This window comes from Mobula hypostoma, chromosome 6 (genome assembly GCF_963921235.1).
Source record: "Mobula hypostoma chromosome 6, sMobHyp1.1, whole genome shotgun sequence".
Classification (NCBI taxonomy): domain Eukaryota; kingdom Metazoa; phylum Chordata; class Chondrichthyes; order Myliobatiformes; family Myliobatidae; genus Mobula; species Mobula hypostoma.
In genome coordinates this window covers 44,832,124-44,853,395 of record NC_086102.1, presented here as the reverse complement: position 1 = coordinate 44,853,395, position 21,272 = coordinate 44,832,124, and the positions used below count along the sequence as shown (strand labels likewise).

At 41.9% G+C, this 21,272-nt stretch overlaps 1 protein-coding gene across 1 annotated transcript in view; it reads left to right on the top strand.

Annotated features, from left to right (window-relative positions):
- Positions 1-21,272, top strand: part of LOC134348000 (prostaglandin F2 receptor negative regulator-like) — a 75,338-nt gene that overhangs the window by 49,762 nt on the left and 4,304 nt on the right. Inside the window, exons 2-7 of the mRNA XM_063050731.1 lie at positions 5,359-5,724; positions 13,388-13,807; positions 14,439-14,807; positions 16,397-16,819; positions 17,251-17,664; positions 19,933-20,040. Coding sequence (XP_062906801.1) covers positions 5,359-5,724; positions 13,388-13,807; positions 14,439-14,807; positions 16,397-16,819; positions 17,251-17,664; positions 19,933-20,040 — 2,100 coding nt within the window. The remainder of the gene's footprint in view (positions 1-5,358; positions 5,725-13,387; positions 13,808-14,438; positions 14,808-16,396; positions 16,820-17,250; positions 17,665-19,932; positions 20,041-21,272) is intronic.

The window sequence follows — 21,272 nt, the reverse complement described above, 5'->3', positions numbered from 1 at the left end:
ACTGAGTACTGATCAAAGTTCATCAGTTACACTTTCATGGCTACTTTGTTCTTCGTTGGAGGATAAGAAAACTCAGCTATGCTTTCACCTGTGCTGCTTGTGCAGCAGATTGTTTTTTCGTCTCTGTGACCTTGTCCTTGTGTTCCTTTTTGATTTGACAATGTCATTCAACTGGAAAGTTCAAAACTGAAGATGAGGTTCTGTTGGATCATTTGAAGATTTAAAGTTTTTTTTTTAAAGAGAACTTTGGATATAGGAGTTCAAGAAATGAGATTCCAACCTTAGGCTCTGAAGATACAATGTTCTCAAAACGACAAGTCTTGAGGTGGGTGTACAATCTTAACTGAGGGCTTCGTTGTAGTGCTCTGAACAAATATTTAGATTTCTAATTTTAGTTTGCATTTGGGGGTACTTCTGCTGTTAAGAGTGATTAGATTCTCAGTGGTGTTAGCACTCTTTTCCAGGGCTATGGTAGACTTGCATAAATTACATTATAAAATCAGAAGTGCGACCTTGAAAAATGTGAGCTTGGTGCAGAACAGGCCAGCGTTGCGGTTAAGAAAGAGGCCGTGTTAGAGGTTCTGAAAAGCATTAGGATAGATAAGTCCCGGGGGCCAGACAGGATATGTCCCAGGTAACTGCAAGTTTTGTTGTGGGGCTAGGTGTGATTGAGGCCAAGAAACAGCTGTGCCTCAGTCACACCTAGCCCCAGAACAACAAAGTTTTCCGCCATTTCAGCAGTATGCAACAATATCATATGTATTGCCCACGGGATGCTGGGGGAACTCTGTGGGGGAGGAGGGGTGCAGTTGTCCTTTTGGGCTGAGACCCTTCGGCAGGACTGAGGCATTGACTGTGCTCTTTTCGGTGGATGCTGCCTGGCTTGCTGAGTTCCTCCAGCACTTTGTGTGCATTGCTTGGATTTCCAGCCTCTGCAGATTTTCTGTTGTTTGTCTTGTGTATTGCTGTCTGAAGCCCAGCAGCCATGTCACGTAGCTCCCCAGAATTATTCATTTTTACCACAGCAGTATGGAATTGCACCACAATATCCAGTCCCAATATGTCTGTATCCTGGTCTGCCTCAACGGCTTCGTTCACCATGAACTAGAAAGTCACCTTACTACAGGAAGGATGTGGATACTATAGAGAGTGTGCAGAGGAGATTTACAAGGATGTTGCCTGGATTAGAGAGCATGCCTTTAGAGAATAGGTTGAGTCAATTTGGCCTTTTCTCCTTGGAGTGAAAGAGGCTTAGAGCTGACTTGATAGAGGTGTATAAAATGTTCATGTGGATAGCCAGAGGCTTTTTCCCAACACTGAAATGGCTAACAGGAGGAGGCATGGCTTTAAGGTGCTTAGAAGTAAGTTCAGAGGGGATGTTAGGGGTAAATTTATTACAGAAAGTGGTGGGTGATGGTGTTAGAGGCCAATACAATAGGATCTTGAGATATGGAGCTTAGAAAAATTGAGGGCTATTTGGTAGGAAAATTTTAGGCAGTTTCTAGAGTAGGTTACATGGTCAGCACAACATTGTGGGCTGAAGGGCCTGTAATGTGCTGTAGATTTCTATGTTCTATAACCTCAGAATCAGAATCGGTTTTAATATCACTGTCATATGTTATGAAACCAGTTGTTACGTGGCAGCAGAACATTACAATACATCACAAAAAATATGTTGCAGTAAATAAAGTTAAATAGTGCAAAAAGAGAAAGAAAACAGTGAGGTAGTGTTCGTGGATTCAGTGTTCATTCTGAAATCTGATGGCAGAGCGGAGGAAGCTTTTCCTGAATTGTTGGGTATCTGCCTTCAGGCTCTTGTACATCCTCCCTGATGGTAGCAATAAGAAGACGGTTGGGTGATGGGGGTCCTTAATGATGGACAGTGACTTTTGGAGGTTTTGCTCCTTGAAGATGCCCTGGATTTTGGGGCGGTTAGTGGCCATAATACAGCTGACTGAGTTAGCAACTTTCTGCAGCTTATTTCAATCCTGTGCAGTGCCCCATCCCCCATACCAGAAGATGATGCAGCCAGTTAGAATACTCTTCATGGTAGATCTGTAGACACTTCTGAGTGTCTTCAGTGACCTACCAAATCTCCTCAAACTCCTATTGAAGTATAGCCGTTGTTGTGCCGCCTTTGTAACTGCATCAATATGCTGGGCCCAGGATAGATCCTCAGATATTGACACCCAGGAACTTGAAATTGCTCACCCGTTCCACCTCTGATCCTTCGATGAGCACTGGTATGTGTGCCCTCGTCTTGCCCTTCTGAAGTGCACAGTCAATTCTTCAGTTCTAACAACGTTGAGTGCAAGGGTTGTTCCAGCAACACCACTCTACCTCCTCACACCATCGGAAATTTTGCCAACAATAGCTGTGTTATCGGCAAATTTATAGACACTTGTCCTGCGCCTAGCCACATAGTTATGAGTGTAGAGAGAGTAGAGCAGTGGGCTAAGCACACATTTTCAGGTGGACCAGTGTTGACTATTTCCTGGGCAGAGAAGTGGCATATGGAGTTCAAACCAGAAAGATATGAAGTTGTGCACTTTGGAAGTTTGAGCTTGAAGGCAGAGTGCCAGGCTAATGGCTTGATTCTTAGCTGTGTGGAGGAAATGAGGGATCTTGGAGTCCATGTCCACAGGTCCCTCAAAGTTGCCATGCAAGTTTAGTCAGGGGACTGAGTTAGAGTCGGAGGTCCTGTTGCAGCTTTATAAAACTCTGGTTAGACTGCAGCTGGAGTATTGTGTTCAGTTGTGGTCATCTCATTTTAGGGAGCAAATGGAAGCATTAGAGAGAAAGGACAGAGGAGATTTACCAGGCTAATGCCTGGATTAGAATGCATGACTGGTGAGGAAAGGTTGAGAGAGCTAGGGCTTTTTTTCTTTGCAGCAAAGGAAGGTGAGAGGTGACTTCGCCGAGGTATATAAGAATATGAGATGCATACATCGGACAGCCGGTACCTTTTACCCAGTGCAGCAGTGACCAATACCAGAGGACATCTGTTTAAGGTGAATAGAGGAAAGTTTAGGGAAAATGTTAGAGGTAGACTTTTTAAACACAGTGATCAATGTCTGGAATGTGTTGCTGGGTGGTGGAAGATGCTGATACAATAGGTACATTTCAAAGACTGGGGCACATAGATATAGGGTTAGATTGACCTTGAAGTAGGCACAGTGTGAGCCAAAGGCTCCATACTGCACTGTACTGTTCTATGTTCTAAAATTATCAAATGTTGAAATTTTATGGATGGCTATAGCCTTGTAAGATTTATTTCCAATGAACTGTGTGTGCATTGATGGTGTTTATTCAATAATCCAAACAGGCACAGTATTTTTATCTCATCTCTTCAGAAGCTCCTGTTCCATATTTTTCTTCAAAGGTATCAGTGAGACAAATGGTTCCATATCCCTGAACTTTAGCATACAATGAGCAAGTGTAGGAGCAGATGATGTGGGACAATATTTAATTGGGGGAGGGCTAATTATAATGGTACTAAGCAGGAACTTGGAAGCGTAACTTTTTGAAGCAGATAAACTCTTCTCGGGCTTCCAGTCAGGTACAGGTATCGATTATAACTGATGTTGACGAACTCTGCTGTCTTCATGAAGATTGATACCTGTACCTGGCTGGAAGCCCAAGAGTTTATTCATGATATATGCCGGGAAAGCACTAGATCCTTTTTGAAGCAGATGTTTTTTGAAGCTTCAGAGAGGGTGCACAAGATATATACCAGAGTGCTACCTGGATTAGAAAACGTATCCTGAGCAAGCTAGGACTTTTCGCTTTGCAGTGAAGAAGGATGAGGTGAAAGGTGTATAAGATTACGGGAGGTGCTGATAAGAGTATACAAGCAGCATCTTTTTGCCAAGACAGCGGTGGCCAATATCAGAACATCTGTTTAACGTGAGTGGAGGAAAAGTTCAGGATGGATGTCAGAAGTAGTCTCTTTGCACACAGAGAGTGGTGTGTGCCTGGAATGCCCCGCAGGGGTGGTGCTGGAGTCTAAATCCATCTAAAAGGCTATTAAATAGGCCCACGGATGTCAGAAAAATGAAGCGTTACAGATTGTGTAGGAAGGGTTGGAATGATCATAGAATAGTTTTATATAGGTCAACACAACATTGTGGGCCAAATGGACTTTGCTATGATGTACTGTTCTCTGTTGCAGCAGATTCAGGATCAAACGAATAGAAAACGAAATGTGGAAAATCTGTAAGTTCTGTTAAATGGCTGTTCATTGTTTTACCAGTCCACTTCAGTGGTTGTATTTGCATGGTGGATGGAAAACTGCATGTTGACAGTGTTGAATCTTGTCAACTTCCGCCCAAGTACCTGTTTGATCATTTGAGGAATCCCACTTACTGTCAAAAGTTCTGTTCAACATTGAAAATTAAAAGGTGTTATTGATTTAGCATGCAGCTTGCATTGTTTGTAGTCTTTTAGTCTGACTGCTTATGGCGATGCATAGCTGCTCACCTTGTTCTGAGACCTAAGAGTCCTAATTTCCTCACTGTGATATTATTGACATGCACTTTCATGAACATGCAGTGCACGTTTTAAATAGCTATATGGGTGATCCTATTAATTGTGCGATCACAGCAAATCATGGTCCATTATATTGTTCTTCATGTTGCTCCTGTCATGTTCAAATGACCATTGTGCATTGGCTCAGAGTAACAAAGAGAATGAAGTACGCAAGTGTACAGTGTATGAGTGCTTCGATGATACCTTGAACAATGGGGTCTATTATTATACAGCCAGTTGCATCAGGATTTTAGTTGGCTGTGTAAGCTAGGAAACCAATTTAATGATGAGTTCACTGATTCACTTGTAACCAGAATGGTCTTGAAAGAAGCACGAGTCGAGATGTAAAATGTGGATCCTAACCGGAAGTTGTATCTTGTGAAATATGCTAGAGATAATTTCTAGTACTAATAAATGCCCTTCTGTAACAAACTTCTCGTGTGTTTCTGGTAATTTGCTAGATAAGCAGCAGTTTACCTAAAGAGGCTGGATTCCAGTCAGTGTAACACACACAAAATGCTGGAAGAACTCAGTAGGCCAGGCAGCATCTATGGAAAAGAGTACAGTCAACATTTCAGGCCGAAACCCTCGACTGTACTCTTTCCGTAGATTATGCCTGGCCTACTGAGTTCCTCCAGCATTTTGTGTGTGTTGCTCGGATTTCCAGCATCTGCAGATTTTCTCTTGTTTGAGATTTCAGTCTTGTTTGAGATTCATGTTTTTTCTCATTTCTAGACATGTACAGAATTTATGTTGGCATGGATTTGGTGAAATACTCTACATCTCACCTGAAGAGTGTTCCTTTTATTGTTTGTTTTTTGTTTCTTGCAGACCTGACCTTGGGACGTATTGTACAAGTCCCAAGTGGTCCCCTGTACCGTGTGGTGAACACCACAGTCAGCATTCCCTGCAACGTCAGTGATTATCAAGGACCGACTGAACAAAATTTTGATTGGATTGTGACTCGTAACCACCAGCAATCAAAGATCATCAGCACACTGGAACCAGAGTATTCAGATCCTAACTACAAGGAGAAGATTCAGAAAAATGAGATTTGGGTAAAGAGACTCAGTGACAACTCTGTTGAGCTACACTTAAAAAGTGCTCAATTTGAAGATGATGGGGAATATCAATGCCAAACACCCAGTACAGATGAAAATAGTAGTGGAAATTATGAAGCCTCTGTGGTTTTGAGAGGTAAGTATTATAAATTGTGCAGTAAACTCTGTTACATTTTGAGTGCCTCTTTACAATAACCAATCCATTTTCAGTATTTCAATGATTTAAAACAAAATAGAGCTTTCTTTCACTCCCCCTTCCCCTAACAATGACAGGTGATACCAGCACCACTATCCAGCAGATATTCACCCACTTTAAAATATTACATTTAATTAAACCAAACAAAAACAACAGCAGACTTACTCTGGTAATGTTCCCCAACTCTTTCTGCACTGCATTGGTGCTGCTTCCTGAACCCTTGCTGAGTATTTCAATTGCATCAACTTTGCCTACAACTTCCATGCTGGCCTCAAATTTACTCAGTCCATCACTGACACCTGTTTCCCCTTTCTCAAACTCTGTGTCTGGAGACAGACTATCAACTGATATCTTTTATTATCCTACAGACTCTCAACACTGTCTTGACCGTATCTCTTCCATCCTGTTACTCGTAAAAATGCCACTCCCTTTTCTCAGTTCCACTGTCACCACCACGTCTGTTCTCAGGATGAAGCTTTCCATTCCAGAACATTAGAGATGTCTTCCTCCTTCAAAGAACAGGGTTTCCCTTCCTCTGCTATCGATGCTGCCCTCACCTGCGTCTTCTCCATTTCCTAGAGATCACCTTCAACCCATCTTGCCGCATCCATAATGGGGATATTTCTCCTTGTCCTTGCCTACCACCCAACGGGCCTCCACATCCAGCACATCATTCTTCATAACTTCTGCCATCTTCAACAGGATCCTACCACTAAACCTATCTTTCCCTTCCCCCAATTCCCCTCTTTCCATATGGATCACGCTCTACGTGACCCCCTTGTCCACTCGACCCTCCCCACTGATCTCCCTCCTGGCACTTGCCCTGCATGTGGGGTAAGTGCTGTACTGCCCCAAACCACATCCTCACCACCATTCAGGGCCCAAACAGTCCTTCCAGGTGAGGCAACACTTCACCTGTGAGTCTGTTAGGCTCATCGTATCTAGTGTTCACAGTGTGGTCTCCTCTACATCATTGAGACCCAACGCAGATTAAGGGACCACTTCGTCAAGCACCTTCTGCAGGCTTTCCTGGTGGAGGCCCCCCCCCCATTTTAATTCTCAATCCAGCACATTGGTCCATGGCCTCTTCTACTGCCACAATGAGGCCGCTCTCAGGCGGAGAACACTTCATATTCCATCTGTGCAGCCTCCAGCCTGATGGCCTGAGCATCACATTGTCCAATTTACAGTAATTTCTCCACTTCCCCCTTTTCCCTTTTTGCATTCCACATTTTAGCTTCCCTCTTACTCCTTCTCACCTGCCCAACACCTCCCTCTGCTGCCCCTTCTCCCTTTCTCCCATTGTACGCTGTCTTCTTTTATCAGATTGCTTCTTCTTCAGCCCTTTATCTCTTCTACCTATCACCTCGCATCTCGGAGCTTCTCAATTCAAACCCCTCCCCCACCCACAACTCCCCCCCCCAAAAAAAAACCTGGCTTCACCTACCATTTGCCAGCTTGTACTCCTTCCCCCTTCCTTTCCAGTCCTGATGAAAGGTCTCAGCCTGAAAAATTGACTGCTCTTTCCTTTCCATAGATGCTACCTGACTTGCTAAGCTCCTTCAGCATTTTGTGTGTGTTGTTCTGAATAGCCAACATGTTTTTGAATAATTTATCATTAATTCTTGAAGGCTGCAAAATTGTCTAGACAGGCAGAAGATGAGATGCCATTCCCCAAGCTTGCACTGAGCCATGTTGTAACAGCGTGGGAGAGCACAGACAGTTCCAAGTGAGACGGGGGTTAAAGTGCCAGGCAACAGAAAGTTCAGGGCTACAGATAAGCAGTTGCTTTATTTATGTTTGTTTCCTGAGATGTACAGGAAAGCATGCCATGAGCACGAAGTATATCTTGATGGATTTGAAGTGAATTGCTGCTTCACCTGGAAGGGCCACTTGGATCTAGGAAAGAGGAAAGGCAGAAGGTTGCATGGGAAGTTGTCAAAAAAATAGTGGAGACCAAAGAGTAAATGGGAGAATCACAAAGGAGAATGGCTTCTTCAAAAAACAGGAAGGGAAGAGGTGGGTGGGAATGCAAGCATGTTAATATGAAGGATAATCCATTGAATGTGAAAGTGGGCAGGGTGGAAGTTAATGAATTTCTCTTCATTATCATTTATTTCATACCTAAGATATAACTACAGAAAATTGCACAGGCAGGAGCAGTGCAACATTTGAAATGCTCGTCCTTTCAAGTCCTACCCGAGCACCTACTCTCTCTTCTGTTTCCAGGGCACTCGCCCTGTTGGTGCTCTGCTTCCTGCGCTCATACAAAACATGCAAATTTTATTGGTCCTTTTGCCAGTTTCCACTCTTCTCTCACCTTCACCTGGTCTCAGGAACAGACCAGTGACAAACGCTCTCTGCAAACCCACATAATCCCACAGTTGTTTTGGTCCTGCTTCCTTTCACTTTCTCTATATTCGTACTGATGATTACACTGTTGTCAGTGACCTTTGTCCTCCTCTATCTCCCGCAGTTCTGCTCTTAGACCAAAGGTTCTTTAGGCTTTGCCTTCTTTCTCATCAGCCTCATGCTTTACAAGTTCTGCCATTTTCAATATGGTTTCATGTTTTGAAGAGACCATTCCCCATGTGATTTACTGATCTGTTCTTCATTTTACATCAACCACTTCCCTTATTGAAGCGATTTCCCTTGAAATGCAACGTCTGTCCTCTCACATCTTCCCTTCACTTCCCCCAGAACCTGAACTATCCTTTCAGATGAAGAAATAATTTGCTTGCATGTCTTTTAATCTAATGTACTGGGTACAGTGTTGACAATGTTGTCTGCTCCGCATTAGAGAAAGCAAACATGGATTGGGTAGATGCTTTGTCGAGCACCAGTGTTCAGGACCACCCTGGGCTTCGTCATGCAAGCTACTGTAATTCTTTCTATTCCCCTCTGTCTGTGTCCTCCTGCACACTTGTAAATAGGCTCAATGTAAGCATGAGAAACAGCAACTCCTCTTCAGTCTGAGTATTATTGTATCCTTCCAGACCTCCCTGAATTCTCCAACTTCAGTTAACTTAGTTTTTCAAATTAGCCAACTCAACTTTGTTATTAATTCAGTATCTCTCTCTCTTAAGCTATCGGACCAACCAGACATGTCCGATAGCTGTGCATTGCACAATTTTTACTTTCCTTTTTTGTAGTCTCACTCTCTAACTGCCTTCATTTCTGTTTTTATATGCCTTTATTCAGATGTAATCCCTCCAATTTCCCATGCTGACCTATTGGCTAGATGATATTGTTTACAATCTTGGCCACACTTTACAGAGAGATGTACTTGAAACTTGAGTTCATTTTATCTTTTTATTTATTTGTTTATTTAGAGAGCAGCACAGATCCGGCTCTTCTGGTCCAATATGAGCTGCGCCTCCCAGAAACCCACCTATTTTAACTCTAGTTTAATCACTGGACAATTAACAATCATCGATCAACCTACCAACCAGTGGTACTTTTGGACTGTGCAAGGAAACTGGAGCACGCGGAGGAAACCCATGCATATCACAGGGAGGGCATATAAACTCTTTCCAGTGGAAGCCAGAATTGAACTCTGAACTTCGATGCCGCAAGCTGTAACTGTGTCATGCTACCCACTTTACTACAGTGGCTCTCTATGGATGCTACCTGACGTGCTCAGTATTCCCAATAACTTTGCTTTCGACTTCTTTCATTCTTCTGCTCTGTTTGCCTTTTCAGATTTAGTTAGAATTGGGATAACTGTTACTCAAAGCCAGGTCTCAAAATCTTCATTGGTTTATCATTCATTGGTATTCATCATTGGCTTTACCCCGCTAATCTTCAATGAAGGCAGCACAGTAGCGCAGTGTTTAGTGCAACACTTTACAGCAAGATAAGTGTGAAGTGGTTCATTTCAGTAGGTCAAATTTGAAGGCAGAATATAATATTAATGATAAGACTGTTGGCTGTGTGGAAGATCAGAAAGATCTTGGGTTCCATGTCGAAAGGGCACTCAAAGCTGCTGTGCAGGTTAACAGTGTTGTTAAGAAGGTGTAAGGTGTGATGGCCTTCATCAGCCTTGGGACTGAGTTCAAAAGCCATGAGGTAATGTTACAGCAATATAAGATCTCAGTTAGATCCCACAGAGTACTATGTTCCGTTTTGGTCACCTCACGACAGGAAGGATGTGGATACTATAGAAAGGGTGCAGAGGGGATTCACAAGGATGCCGCCTGAATTGGAGAGCGTACCTTATGAGAATGGGTTGAGTGAACTTGATCTTTTCTCCTTGGAGCAACGAAGGATGAGAGGTGACCTGATTGAGGTGTGTAAGTTGATGAGAGACATTAGGGTTCCTAATGCGGACAGCCGGAGGCTTTTTTCCCCAAGGCTGAAATGACGTAACGCGAGGGGGCATAGTTTTGAGGTGCTTGGAAGTAGGTACACAGGTACAGAGGGGATGTCAGAGGTAAGTTCTTCCACTCAGAGAGTGGTGAGTGCGTGGAATGCACTGTCAGCAACGGTGGTCGTGGCGGATACAATAGGTCTTTTAAGAGACTCCTAGATGGGTACATGCTTAGAAAAATAGAGGGCGATGCAGTAGGGAAATTCTAGGCAGTTCCTAGAGTAGGTTACATAGTCGGCACAACATTGTGGACTGAAGGGCCTGTAATGTGCTGTAGATTTCTATGTTCTTAGATCGGAGTTCAATTCCTGTCACTGTCTGTAAGGAGCTTGTATCTTCTCCCTGTGACTGAGTGGGTTTCCTCCGGGTACAAACTCGATCTGGTGCAAATGGTGCATTTCAAAGTATGCTTCAATGTACATGTGACAAATAAAGCTAATCTTTATCTTTTATTAGACAATAGATGAGTGAATCCAGCTAAATCAGGAAAAGAAGTCAGCAGATTCAGTTTATAGCTTTCATCCTGTAAATAAAGGCTTCTTTTGTGTCTTCCCTGTGTGGGCATGTTTGTCTTTGTTTTTCATGGACAAGCTAGGTAGACTTTGTTGCTGTATAAATTGACTTAATTGTGTACCTGACAAGGAGAATGGGTTGTTTATTTGAGTTCCCTACTCATTCGCCATATTCAGCACCTGAGGTTCAGCCCTCTGGGCTCTTCACTTGAATTTCTTTGTTGGGATTTAATTCAGATGTGGCTGATTTCTCTCCTTGTACTATTTGTGCACTGCTTTGTACACCCACCCCGTAGATTGCCACCTGATCTGTGTTTTTGTTCCTCTGAACCTGAGTTGTGTCCCTGAAATCAAGTAAGGTTACTTTTGATGTTATTATGGAGCTGCGTCAAAATTGTGCAATCTGAAATGCAACAGAGTTGCAGTTCATCGACCCTGGAATAGTTTGGTCTCACGTCCTCTGTCTCCATTGAAAGCTATTCCCAAGCTAAAACTTGCCCAGTAGGTCAGATAACTTAAAAGAGAGAGAGATATACTAAGTCAATTACAAACTGAGGCTGGCTAATTTGATTGTCTACAGATAAAGAGAACTCATTACAACATCCCATGCACCATCAATCGTCATTTTGTGACTGTCTGCGCAGTGTTTTTCACTTCTGCCCTGAAGGAACAGTTTCATTTAGCTGTATACATGTGCACGCATGATTGACTAACAATTGAACTTGAACTATTTAGAGGTATTCCCACCGCTTGATTACCCATCCTGTTGTAATGTTTTCTCCTTACGGTTTTTATCTGTTCCTATAGAGTTATGGAACCGGCTGGTGGCGTAGTGGTAAGAGCACTGGACTTTGAGACAAATTGTCCCAGGTTCGAATCCGGCCGAGCCCTTGCCTACTTTCCATCCATGCTGGGTTGAGTGTTAAGCTAGCAACTCAGCCTTTTAATAAATAAAACAGACAAATCCTAAGGAAACGTCAAAAAATGTTGCCCAATGTGCTGCAAGGTGTGAAAAGAAACAACAACGACAATAGTTTTATGGAGCTTAGCCACATAAAACCAGGACTTACAGCCCACTATGTTCATGGTTTCACTTGCCTGCATTAATTCTATACTCCTCTGTGCCCTGATCAGTTAAATACCTGTTCAGATGCCTCTTAAAGGTTGCTGTTCCTGCTTTCACCACCTCATCTGGCAGTTCATTCCAGAGACCAGCTACACTTTATATGAAACATTTACCCAGCCAAATTTCTTTAAACATCCTTCCTCTCGTCACCCTATAGTTTTAGACACCCCGACCATGAGAAGTGAAATCTGGCTATCCACGCTAACACACCTCTCATAATTTTATATATCCTTGTTGTGTCACCTGCCAACTTTCCAAACAGATCTAGCAAGCTGATCTCTCTTTACAAGATGCTTTTTGAATATATATCTATCCTTCATTCTGTTAAACAGTCTGTATCCTGAAGTGTTGTTGAGTATGTGGTATTCTTCCTCATCTTATCTCTGCTTCCTTTTGCTGCTCACATTATAGAATCATCGAACACTACAGCACAGAAATAAGTCCTTAGGACCAATTTGTCTGTGCTGATCGTTTTTTCTACCTAGTTCCCAACTAGCTGCACCCAGACCCTAGTCCTCTCATCCATGTACCTGTCCAACCTTCTGCTAAGTGTTACAGTTGAACCCTCATCTTTCACTTCTGCTGGCAGCTCGTTCTACACTCAACACCCTCTGAATGAAGATGATTCCCCTCTGATTCCCCATAATATTTCCCCTTTGACCTATGACCTCTAGTCCTAGACTCGCCTAACTTGAGAGAAAATGCCTGCATGCCTTTCTATACCCCTCATGATTTTGTATACTCCTTTAAGAACTCATTCATTGTCATATGCTCCAGGGAATAAAATCCTAATATATTCAACCTTGCCCTATAATTCTGGTCCCCAAGTGCCGGCAACATCCTTGTAACTTTTTTCTGCACTCTTTCAAGGTTATTGATATATTTCCTGGAGGTAGATGACCAGAACTATACATAATACTCCAATGTCTTGTACAACTCAGCATTACATCCCAACTCCTCTATTCGGTACCCTGATTTATGAAGGCCAATGTGCTAAAAGCTCTCTTTATGACACTATCTACGTGTGATGGCACCTTCAAGGAAGTATGAATAGGTGCTCACAGGTCCCCCTATTTAATGACAGATCTCAGAGACTTGCCATTCACTTTGCAACCCTATCCTGGTTTGTCCTTTTAAAGTGCAATGCCTCACACTTGTTTGCATTAAATTCCATCTGTCACTTTTCAGCCCATTTTTCCATCTGGTAGAGATCAAGCTGCAAGCTTTGATTGGCTTTTCTCACTATCTACTATGCCTCCATTCTTGATATCATCTGCAAATCTAGTTCACCACATAATCATCAAAATCGTTAATATAGCTGCTAAACAATAATGGATGCAGCATTGATCCCTGCAGCACACCGAGTCACAAGAGCTCGAGCTTTAATCATAAGCCAAAATAGTTACAACCATTCATTTAACAATTTCATACAAAAGGTTTGATGAGAGTCTTACAGTTGGCTGTCAGGTATGTGAACCAGCGGTTGTTGGTAAGACATCAGAACAGGTTCTGATTTTTACATAAATATAATGCCGGTTTAAACGTTCTAGTGTTTTTTTTCCCTCTGTGAGTAATCATGGTGTATTTCTTTATCAGTGATTCCTGATAAACTTACTGTATCACCTGCAAAGTCCAGAAGTCTGCCAAAAAGGAACTACACCGAAGGGAAGGCCCTGGAACTTCAGTGTGTTGCAACAACAACATCATCTGTTTCAACCCATCTTTCTGTCAAATGGCAGCTGACAAAAAATGGAGGTGTGACAGAAGACATTCTGTCTTTCACTAACGATCAGTTCCTGCCTGGCGGTTCGTACGCAGCTAGGTATCAGCAGGGTGATATTAGAATGGGCCTGGAAAAAAACGGCATTTTTAAGCTCTTTATTAACCACCTGCAGCTTGAGGACAGTGGCGTATACTCTTGTGTGGCGGCAGAGTGGGTCAAGGATGGTGGCTCCAGCTGGAAAAAAATTCAGGAGAAAAGTACAAACATTGCAACGATTGGCGTTCAGTCATTAGGTAGGTAGATCATATTCATAATAAGTCTCTTATTTAGAATGAGTTTGATCTTAATGCAAGTAGCACTGAATATCTATCCTCTATTTTGCTTAATGGACCAGCATTTTGGATGCAGTTGATAACCAAAGGCTTTGAAAGCAAGATGCACGTTAAATAATTAATTTTAGCAACTGCTCAAAACTTGAAAGGTATTCTTTAGGAGATAAATATGTTTTTGCAAATTATATCTCAGAATCAAGACACAGATCCAAAAATGGATTACACATGGAAAGATTAAGTCAGAGAGCAAGAAGACACTTTTTACAGAATTGAGTCACTTTTTAAATTGGTGATTGATATGGCAATCAGGAGATTCTTCTGGATTGCTCTCAGGTAATTTATTGCTCGTATCAACATTGGAAAAAGTTCAAAAGCTGGGAAAAGGAGATGGGTATTTAGTTTATAAGACAGATGCTCAAATGCAAATCTAGTTCAGTGCAAACAAGCTTCTGTTTTTTTTATCAGTTACTGCTGAGGCGCCTCATGGGTGATCTCATTTATCTGCTACAAAGTTTTTGAAACAATAGGACTGTTGATTTTTGGAATACTCATGGGAAAAATCTTAATAAAGAATATGATTTCTATATTACAGCGCAGACTCTAAATGTCTCTGCAAGTGGGAGGATGCTCACTTTGAACAAAGGTGATGAGATTGATCTGGTCTGCACAGTAACAGGTGCTGAAGACTTTGGTGTTGAGGTCAGCTGGTATGCCAGCACATCTCCAGCAGTTGACACTCAAAGCGGGAAACTTCTGGTGCATATGAATCTTGCAGCAATAGTTAACGATTCAAACTTTATCACCTTGAACAAAATTAGTAGTAATGACTACAGACTGAGAGTGCTACAAGTTGATGAATCAGACAGTGGATATTACTACTGTGCAGCCTCTGTTTGGACCCCATATATCAAAGCAGCAGAGAAAACCTCTAATCCTCTCCATATCACTGTGGCACTTCTAGGTAATTACATTCTTCATTGTTTTTCATGCATGAGTAATTGGATATAATTAGCCACATCACATGAAGTTGGAGAACCTTGTGTTCATTGCAGGTTTCTCCTTGACATACTTTGCATTTTACAGGACTCAAATGATAGAACTTAATGAAGTTAATGTTGTATTTAGATAAACTAATGGTTGTCGTTATGAACGGGTTGGGTGTTTGTTTTCCTATTTACTCCTTGTGATTTAACAAAGCCAATACAGTGGAAAGAGCATTCCAATATTTGTCTGAAAGGAATGTATCTTTTGGGCACAATCTTCCCTGGTGAGAGCCTATTACAATCGTGTGGTTGAATTTATATGATATTCAAATCCTGACTAGTAACCCTTGCTTTCCCTGTTTTACAGTGAGGACTGGATCTGAACAGTTTATTTAATAAGCAAAGGGAAAGAAAAGAACTCCTTTGTGTACCCCAAGTAAACCGAGTCTTTTCCCTGCATTCTTGACTAATGCCATACTCAAACGTGTCACACGTACATAAAGGCATCCGTTAGTCTTGCGAGACCATGGATCTGCACCTGGAAAGTCTTCACTCTCCAGGGCACAGGCCTGGGCAAGGATGTATGGAAGACCAACAGTTGCCCATGCTGCAAGTCTCCCCTCTCCACAACACCAATGTTGTCCAAGGGAAGGGCATTAGGACCCGTACAGCTCGGCACCAGTGTGGTCGCAGAGCAATGTGTGATTAAGTGCCTTGCTCAAGGACACAACACATTGCCTCAGCTGTACATATGGACCTGGAAGTTGAAAGGAGAAGAGAATTTCTGTCTTAACAAGGTCACAGCCTCATTGTGCCAGAATTATTAAGGCCTAAAGTGTCTAAAGTTGGAAGTTGTTTTTGTTACATGTACAAACTGCTGGAGGAACTCATCAGGTCAGGCAGCATCTAGTCAACATTTTGGGTGGAGACCTTTCATCAGGTCTTAGCCCAAAACATTGGCTCTTTATTCCTTTCCATAGATGCCGCCTGACCTGCTGAGTTCCTTCAACAGTTTGTGTGCATTACTCAGGATTTCCTGCATCTGCAAAAACATGTATGTGTATGAATTATTTTATTCATAAATGGATTGCTGCCTTATTAAATATGACAGCTAGATTATAGCATGCACCTAGCTAGGATTAATATCAGTGCAAATTTAACCACACATTTATCAATAATATATTGTTATATGAATTAGAATTGTTTTTTCAGCTTGTGCCATACTCGACTTTGTTTTGTTTTTCGTAACTAACAAGAAATGCTTCAAGCAACTTGCAATAGTACTGTACTATGGATTTTTGAAAATCTTGTGACTTCTTTATCTCTTGGCTAATTCAAGTTTCTTGTGCAAGCATCATAGAACTGGCAAATTTTCATGATGGAAAATGTGGGATAAAAGTATTATTCCAACTGAAATGTCGTTGCTCAAAATTTATGACCAGTTTATTGATTCAAGTACAGCTGAAATAACAATAAAATTACCTAAAGGATCACTTGTAAATAGGTTGTGATACGTTAATTAGCATATAAGTGTTAAAAGTAACTTTTACTCTAATCATATTCACAGATCCTACGTATACTGTTCACCTAAGCTCCATAAGGCTGCCCAGCTCCTCGGGAGAACCAGCAGAGTTTGAATGCCAATTGCTAGATTTGCAAAACACAGATGATGCAAGATTAGATGTGACTTGGTATTTCAAGCCAAATGGGTCGGATGATGATGCCAGAGTGAGTGTCCCAATAGCAACGATGGGTCAAGATTTGACACTAAAAGTGAGCAATCAGTATAATGAGCGAGCTGAAAAAGGAGAGGTTACTTTCATGAAGCCCAGGCTGTATATTTTCAAGTTTCAGGTGCAGCATGCATCTGCGTCTGACCGAGGAGAATATTTTTGCAATGTTTCTGCCTGGATTAAACAACGAGGAAATACGTGGTTGAAGAAACAGGAATCATCTTCCCTCGGTGTTGATATGTTCTGGAAAATTGAAGGTAAAAATTCTGTGGGAAGTTTGTTCTTCACATCAGGTGCTATGCTGTTATTTTCTCTAAAACTATACACCATAAATATAACTCTTGTAACTTTTTTCAGACGCAATACTATTTATACATGATTTTGTGCTCTGTTGAGACTGTTAAAGTGGATCAGCATAGGTTAATTTTTTCCTTATTCTGCCTTTTTTAATGCTGCCAGTTTTTAAAAGATATGCCTGGCCTCTACACCTTCCCAATGAGCATCTGAGTGAGTTGGGGAGAGCTAGGAAAAATGACATGCAGAGGACTGTGTGCTGACTCTCTGGTAGAATTATTAATGATTAAGATAATTGTGTACGAAGTCTTTGGCATTCAGGAGTCGTTACTTAGGGATCATGAAAAAGGTGCCTCGACCAGCATTTAATATTTATGCTCCTTCTACTCCTCAGACCCACGCCTAAGCATAACTGCAACAGAGGAAAAACCAGTAGCTACAAAGGGTAGCACTTTTGAAATGACATGTAGCATTTCTGCAGAGCATCTTGAAGTTCCTTATTATTCGGTGGTTGTATCAATGAATGAACCAGCCTTTATTGAAGCAAAGGACAGTAAAAAACTGATCTCATTGAGTCGGGATTCAGTGGTAAAGCTGGAGCAATTGAATATTAACCACCAACCAGAAGATCTAGTTTTGGAAAAAGTCAGTGACAAGGAATTCCGTTTTCGGCTGTACAGGACTCAATTTTCTGATGAAGGATCTTATTACTGCATGGTACAGGCATGGGTTCCCGATGCAAATGGAAGGTGGTCGGAAGCCGTTTCTAGTTATTCAAATGCCATTGCTGTCGCTTTTAAAACAGCAGGTAAGTCCTGAATTTTACCTTGCACTGAAGATTGTAGCAGGTTAATGGTGCTGGACCAAAATTAAGCATCAAAGTGTGGTTCTGCATAAGATTGAGTTTGGGAAGGTACATAGAAATTTAAGATTTTGTAAGCTTTTGTGATTGTCTGGAATCTTGCTCTTTTGGCAGCTGGCATAAACTTGAAGTGGATCAAATAGTCAGCACCAATGCTGTACCCTGAATCCATAACCAATGTTCTCAGCCTAAATGATGTTTATTACAATGGTATGAAGGTAGAGTGGTCTGGACTGACTGAATGAATAAGCTAAATGATAGGATACATTTCTGCTGAGCTTCCACTGCCCTAATATGAAAATGGGATCCCAGGAGGAAAGGGAGAAATCTGTGGTTAACTCCAGCAATTAAGCAAATACCAAATGAAAGACTGCAGGGGTTCTCAACCTGGGATCCATAGACCCCTGCTTAACGGTATTGGTCCATGGCATAAAAAAGGTTTGGAAGCCTTGGATGAGAATGCAAGGGCTAGTGGTAGACTAAAGAATTGGTAATTTAACAAAAATAACAGCAAGAGATTAGAAAGATGTAAAGAGAGAAAAATGCTAAAAAAAAAATTGAGAAAACTGGCGGACATCAAAGCAAACACTGTGTACATACATCTACTGATGCTTCTGGACACATCTTCAGTGATGTTCCTGAAATCATCGGGTGTTTCGGGTCTTTCAACATCATACAACCTCCTCCAGGTGACCCAGCTTGTGTCCAGATGGCTAGCTACTTATGACTCCATGGCTCCCCTCTTTTGAGCCACAGCCATCTTGAGGCCCTCTCTGCCGCATCGGTGGTACTGCGGATGGTTCTCCTCTTCCTCTCTCCCTCGATGCCCAAAATGCTGAAGGCTCTAACTAAGGAACGGGCTGCAAATCCCCCTACAACCAACCTCCACTGGGAGACACCTCACTCTCCATCCAGCCTGCTGACAGTTGCTGACCAGTCCTGCGTACTTGGAGAGCTTCCTTTCGAAGGCCTCTTCCAAGCGATCTTCCCATGGGACTGTCAGCTCCAGCAACACCATAGAGCGCTATGGAAGGAAGAGGGTCATGAGGAAATGGCACATACGTAAGAACAATACTTTGCATCAAGTATCACTGGAGGTGATTATGAATGTTCTGAAGATGTGTTATCTCCTAATGAGTAGTAGAATGCAGTGGGAGGGAAAAGTGGGCTGAAAGGCCTGTTTCTATGATATAGGACTACAACACAAGAAACAATATGATCAGCAGTTCATTTGTTTCCTAGAACTCACTCTGCCCAAGTTGTTAATATGAACTGTGAACAGTTCAGAACCAGCAATGATCCCTCTGGCACCCCACAAATTATAACCTCCCAAACCAAAAATGACCAGGATGATTTTTACGCTTTCTCTCCATTAAGCAATCCTCAGTCTGTGCGTGTGTATAACCCTCAATGTGAACATTCTCGCATCCATTTGCTCCTCGTCTCTTCTTCCAGTTACAACCACATATAAACAAAATAGACTATCACAATTGTTGCATACAATTTCCTTATCATAAATCCTTATTAGTTCTGCCCCATTCTGTTGATAGGCCAGCATGTCACTATTCTCTGCTTTCTTTAGAGTTTAAATAATGGTGTTCCCCACCCCCCCCTCCGCCCCCAACACATTTCAAGTTGCTGACCTGATGTGGTATTTTTAACTCGTGAGTGGAAGTAAAAGATCCATGGCTTCAAAGAAGAGAACAGGGTTTCTTCCAGTATTTTGGCTAGCAGATAGTTTCATGACTTGTATTGTTTGTGCAGAGAAAGGCACCACCACCTAAGACCGCAAGCTTTGTAGCGGGGAAGATTGCACACTCCATTTCAAGGCTTTTCCAACTTGGCCACAATTAGATTTTCCTGCTCATGGTTTCCATGCTTTCCAACAATTCTCAGTGAAGGAAAGGTGCTGCTGAAGGAACTGTGCAATCAGTCAATATCAACAGAATTGTGCACCAGCAAAGGCAAATAATCCCTGGAAGGGTTGCTAGGAAAATGGTTTGTCTTTTAATATCCAGTGCTCAGTGCTGCCCAATCACAGAAACTGAGAGTTCTTTTAGTTGTTCTATTCTAGACCTTAAGTTGTGTAAAGTACAATTTGTTTATCTTCCTTCTACTAAATACAATTCCGAAGTTTAAAAATATGCTTGCATTTAATGATGAGCGTTTATAAATACCATTGCTTGTCTATTAATGTCTCATTTTACTCTATAGCACCTCAGTTTAACGTGACATTGGAGTCTGAGAGACCTCATGTGTACCAAGGAGAGACTTTGGAAATGAATTGCACTTTTGACCTGTCGGAGATACCGGACACCTCAGGTAATTTTAGAAAGCTTACTCTAGAACTATTATGGTGTGTAGTGCCAGAATAACTTCACTGGGTTGATTGACATTCAGCAGATTTGTGTCTTCAAGCTACTGTGATTTCTCATAACAGCTGCTGCCATTTAGGAATTTGTTCTGATTCAATTCCTACAGCCCCACTACTTGTCTTTTACACAAAATGTATGTACTTTAGGGAATGTTGCATTTATCAGATGTGCAGGTTGCATAAAGTCAATGGACTTGAAGGAAAAAATGCTCTTCATTTTAAATGCTCCCCATCCTTTGTGTCAAAAGCAGACCTAGAGTTTCATCAGAGTTATGAACTGCTCACTAACCACTCTTAGCTTGTTCCCCCCGCCCCAGTGACAGCCTTCTCAGCTCAGACCTTTTAACCAGCCTCCTGTGAATTGCACAGATGCCTGCACAACCAGTGACCTCTGACCCGAAGCCTGTCAGTGTTGTCACAGCTCGAATATCTGGGAATGTCTTGGATGTGTGTGAACATTTACGAACACTAAATGTTGCATTTATTGTTTAATAAATTATTGCATTTTTAAGGAAAATGAATTGACTGAAACATTTAAGAGCCCATTCCAAAAAAGAACTTTAATTCAATTTTCAAATTAACTGACTTAAAATGTAAACTAGCTGAAAGTTATCTGCTTGATATTCCTCTCCATTGAAATGAATGGAGTCTCTGAACTGGTTCATCTGTCAGATTTCCCAGCTGAATAACCGCATGGCTGATGCCCTCTACCACTGAATCCAATGATACCAATGTAGACTGTGTCTGTAATGAAGGCAACTGTGTGGAAGCTCAGGGTTTCCACATTTATGGCCAAAAGTTTGGCAGAAGTTTTGGATCAGTGGGTTTTAGGTGTCTCTTTGTTAAATCCCTTGCTTCCAACCAATTTTTTTTGATGCTCTTTCCCCCCCATCCCTCTCTCCCCTTTCTCTGTAAGAGAGGTTGAAGTATCTATTGGTCTTATTCACAGCTCTCCAGGATACTATATGCTTAGAACTCATGTCTGAACTGGTGTTATAGTTGAAGTTCTTCCAAAATGAAAATACACTGAATAAGGTAGTACAAAATTAATACCCGTGGGTTCGGCACAGATATTGCAAGCTGAAGGGCCTGTTCCTGTGCTGTACTGTTCTATGATCTTTGGGTTTCTTCAGTTTGTCTGATGGTTGGCATGACTGAGTGCATTCAGTTACTCTGCGAT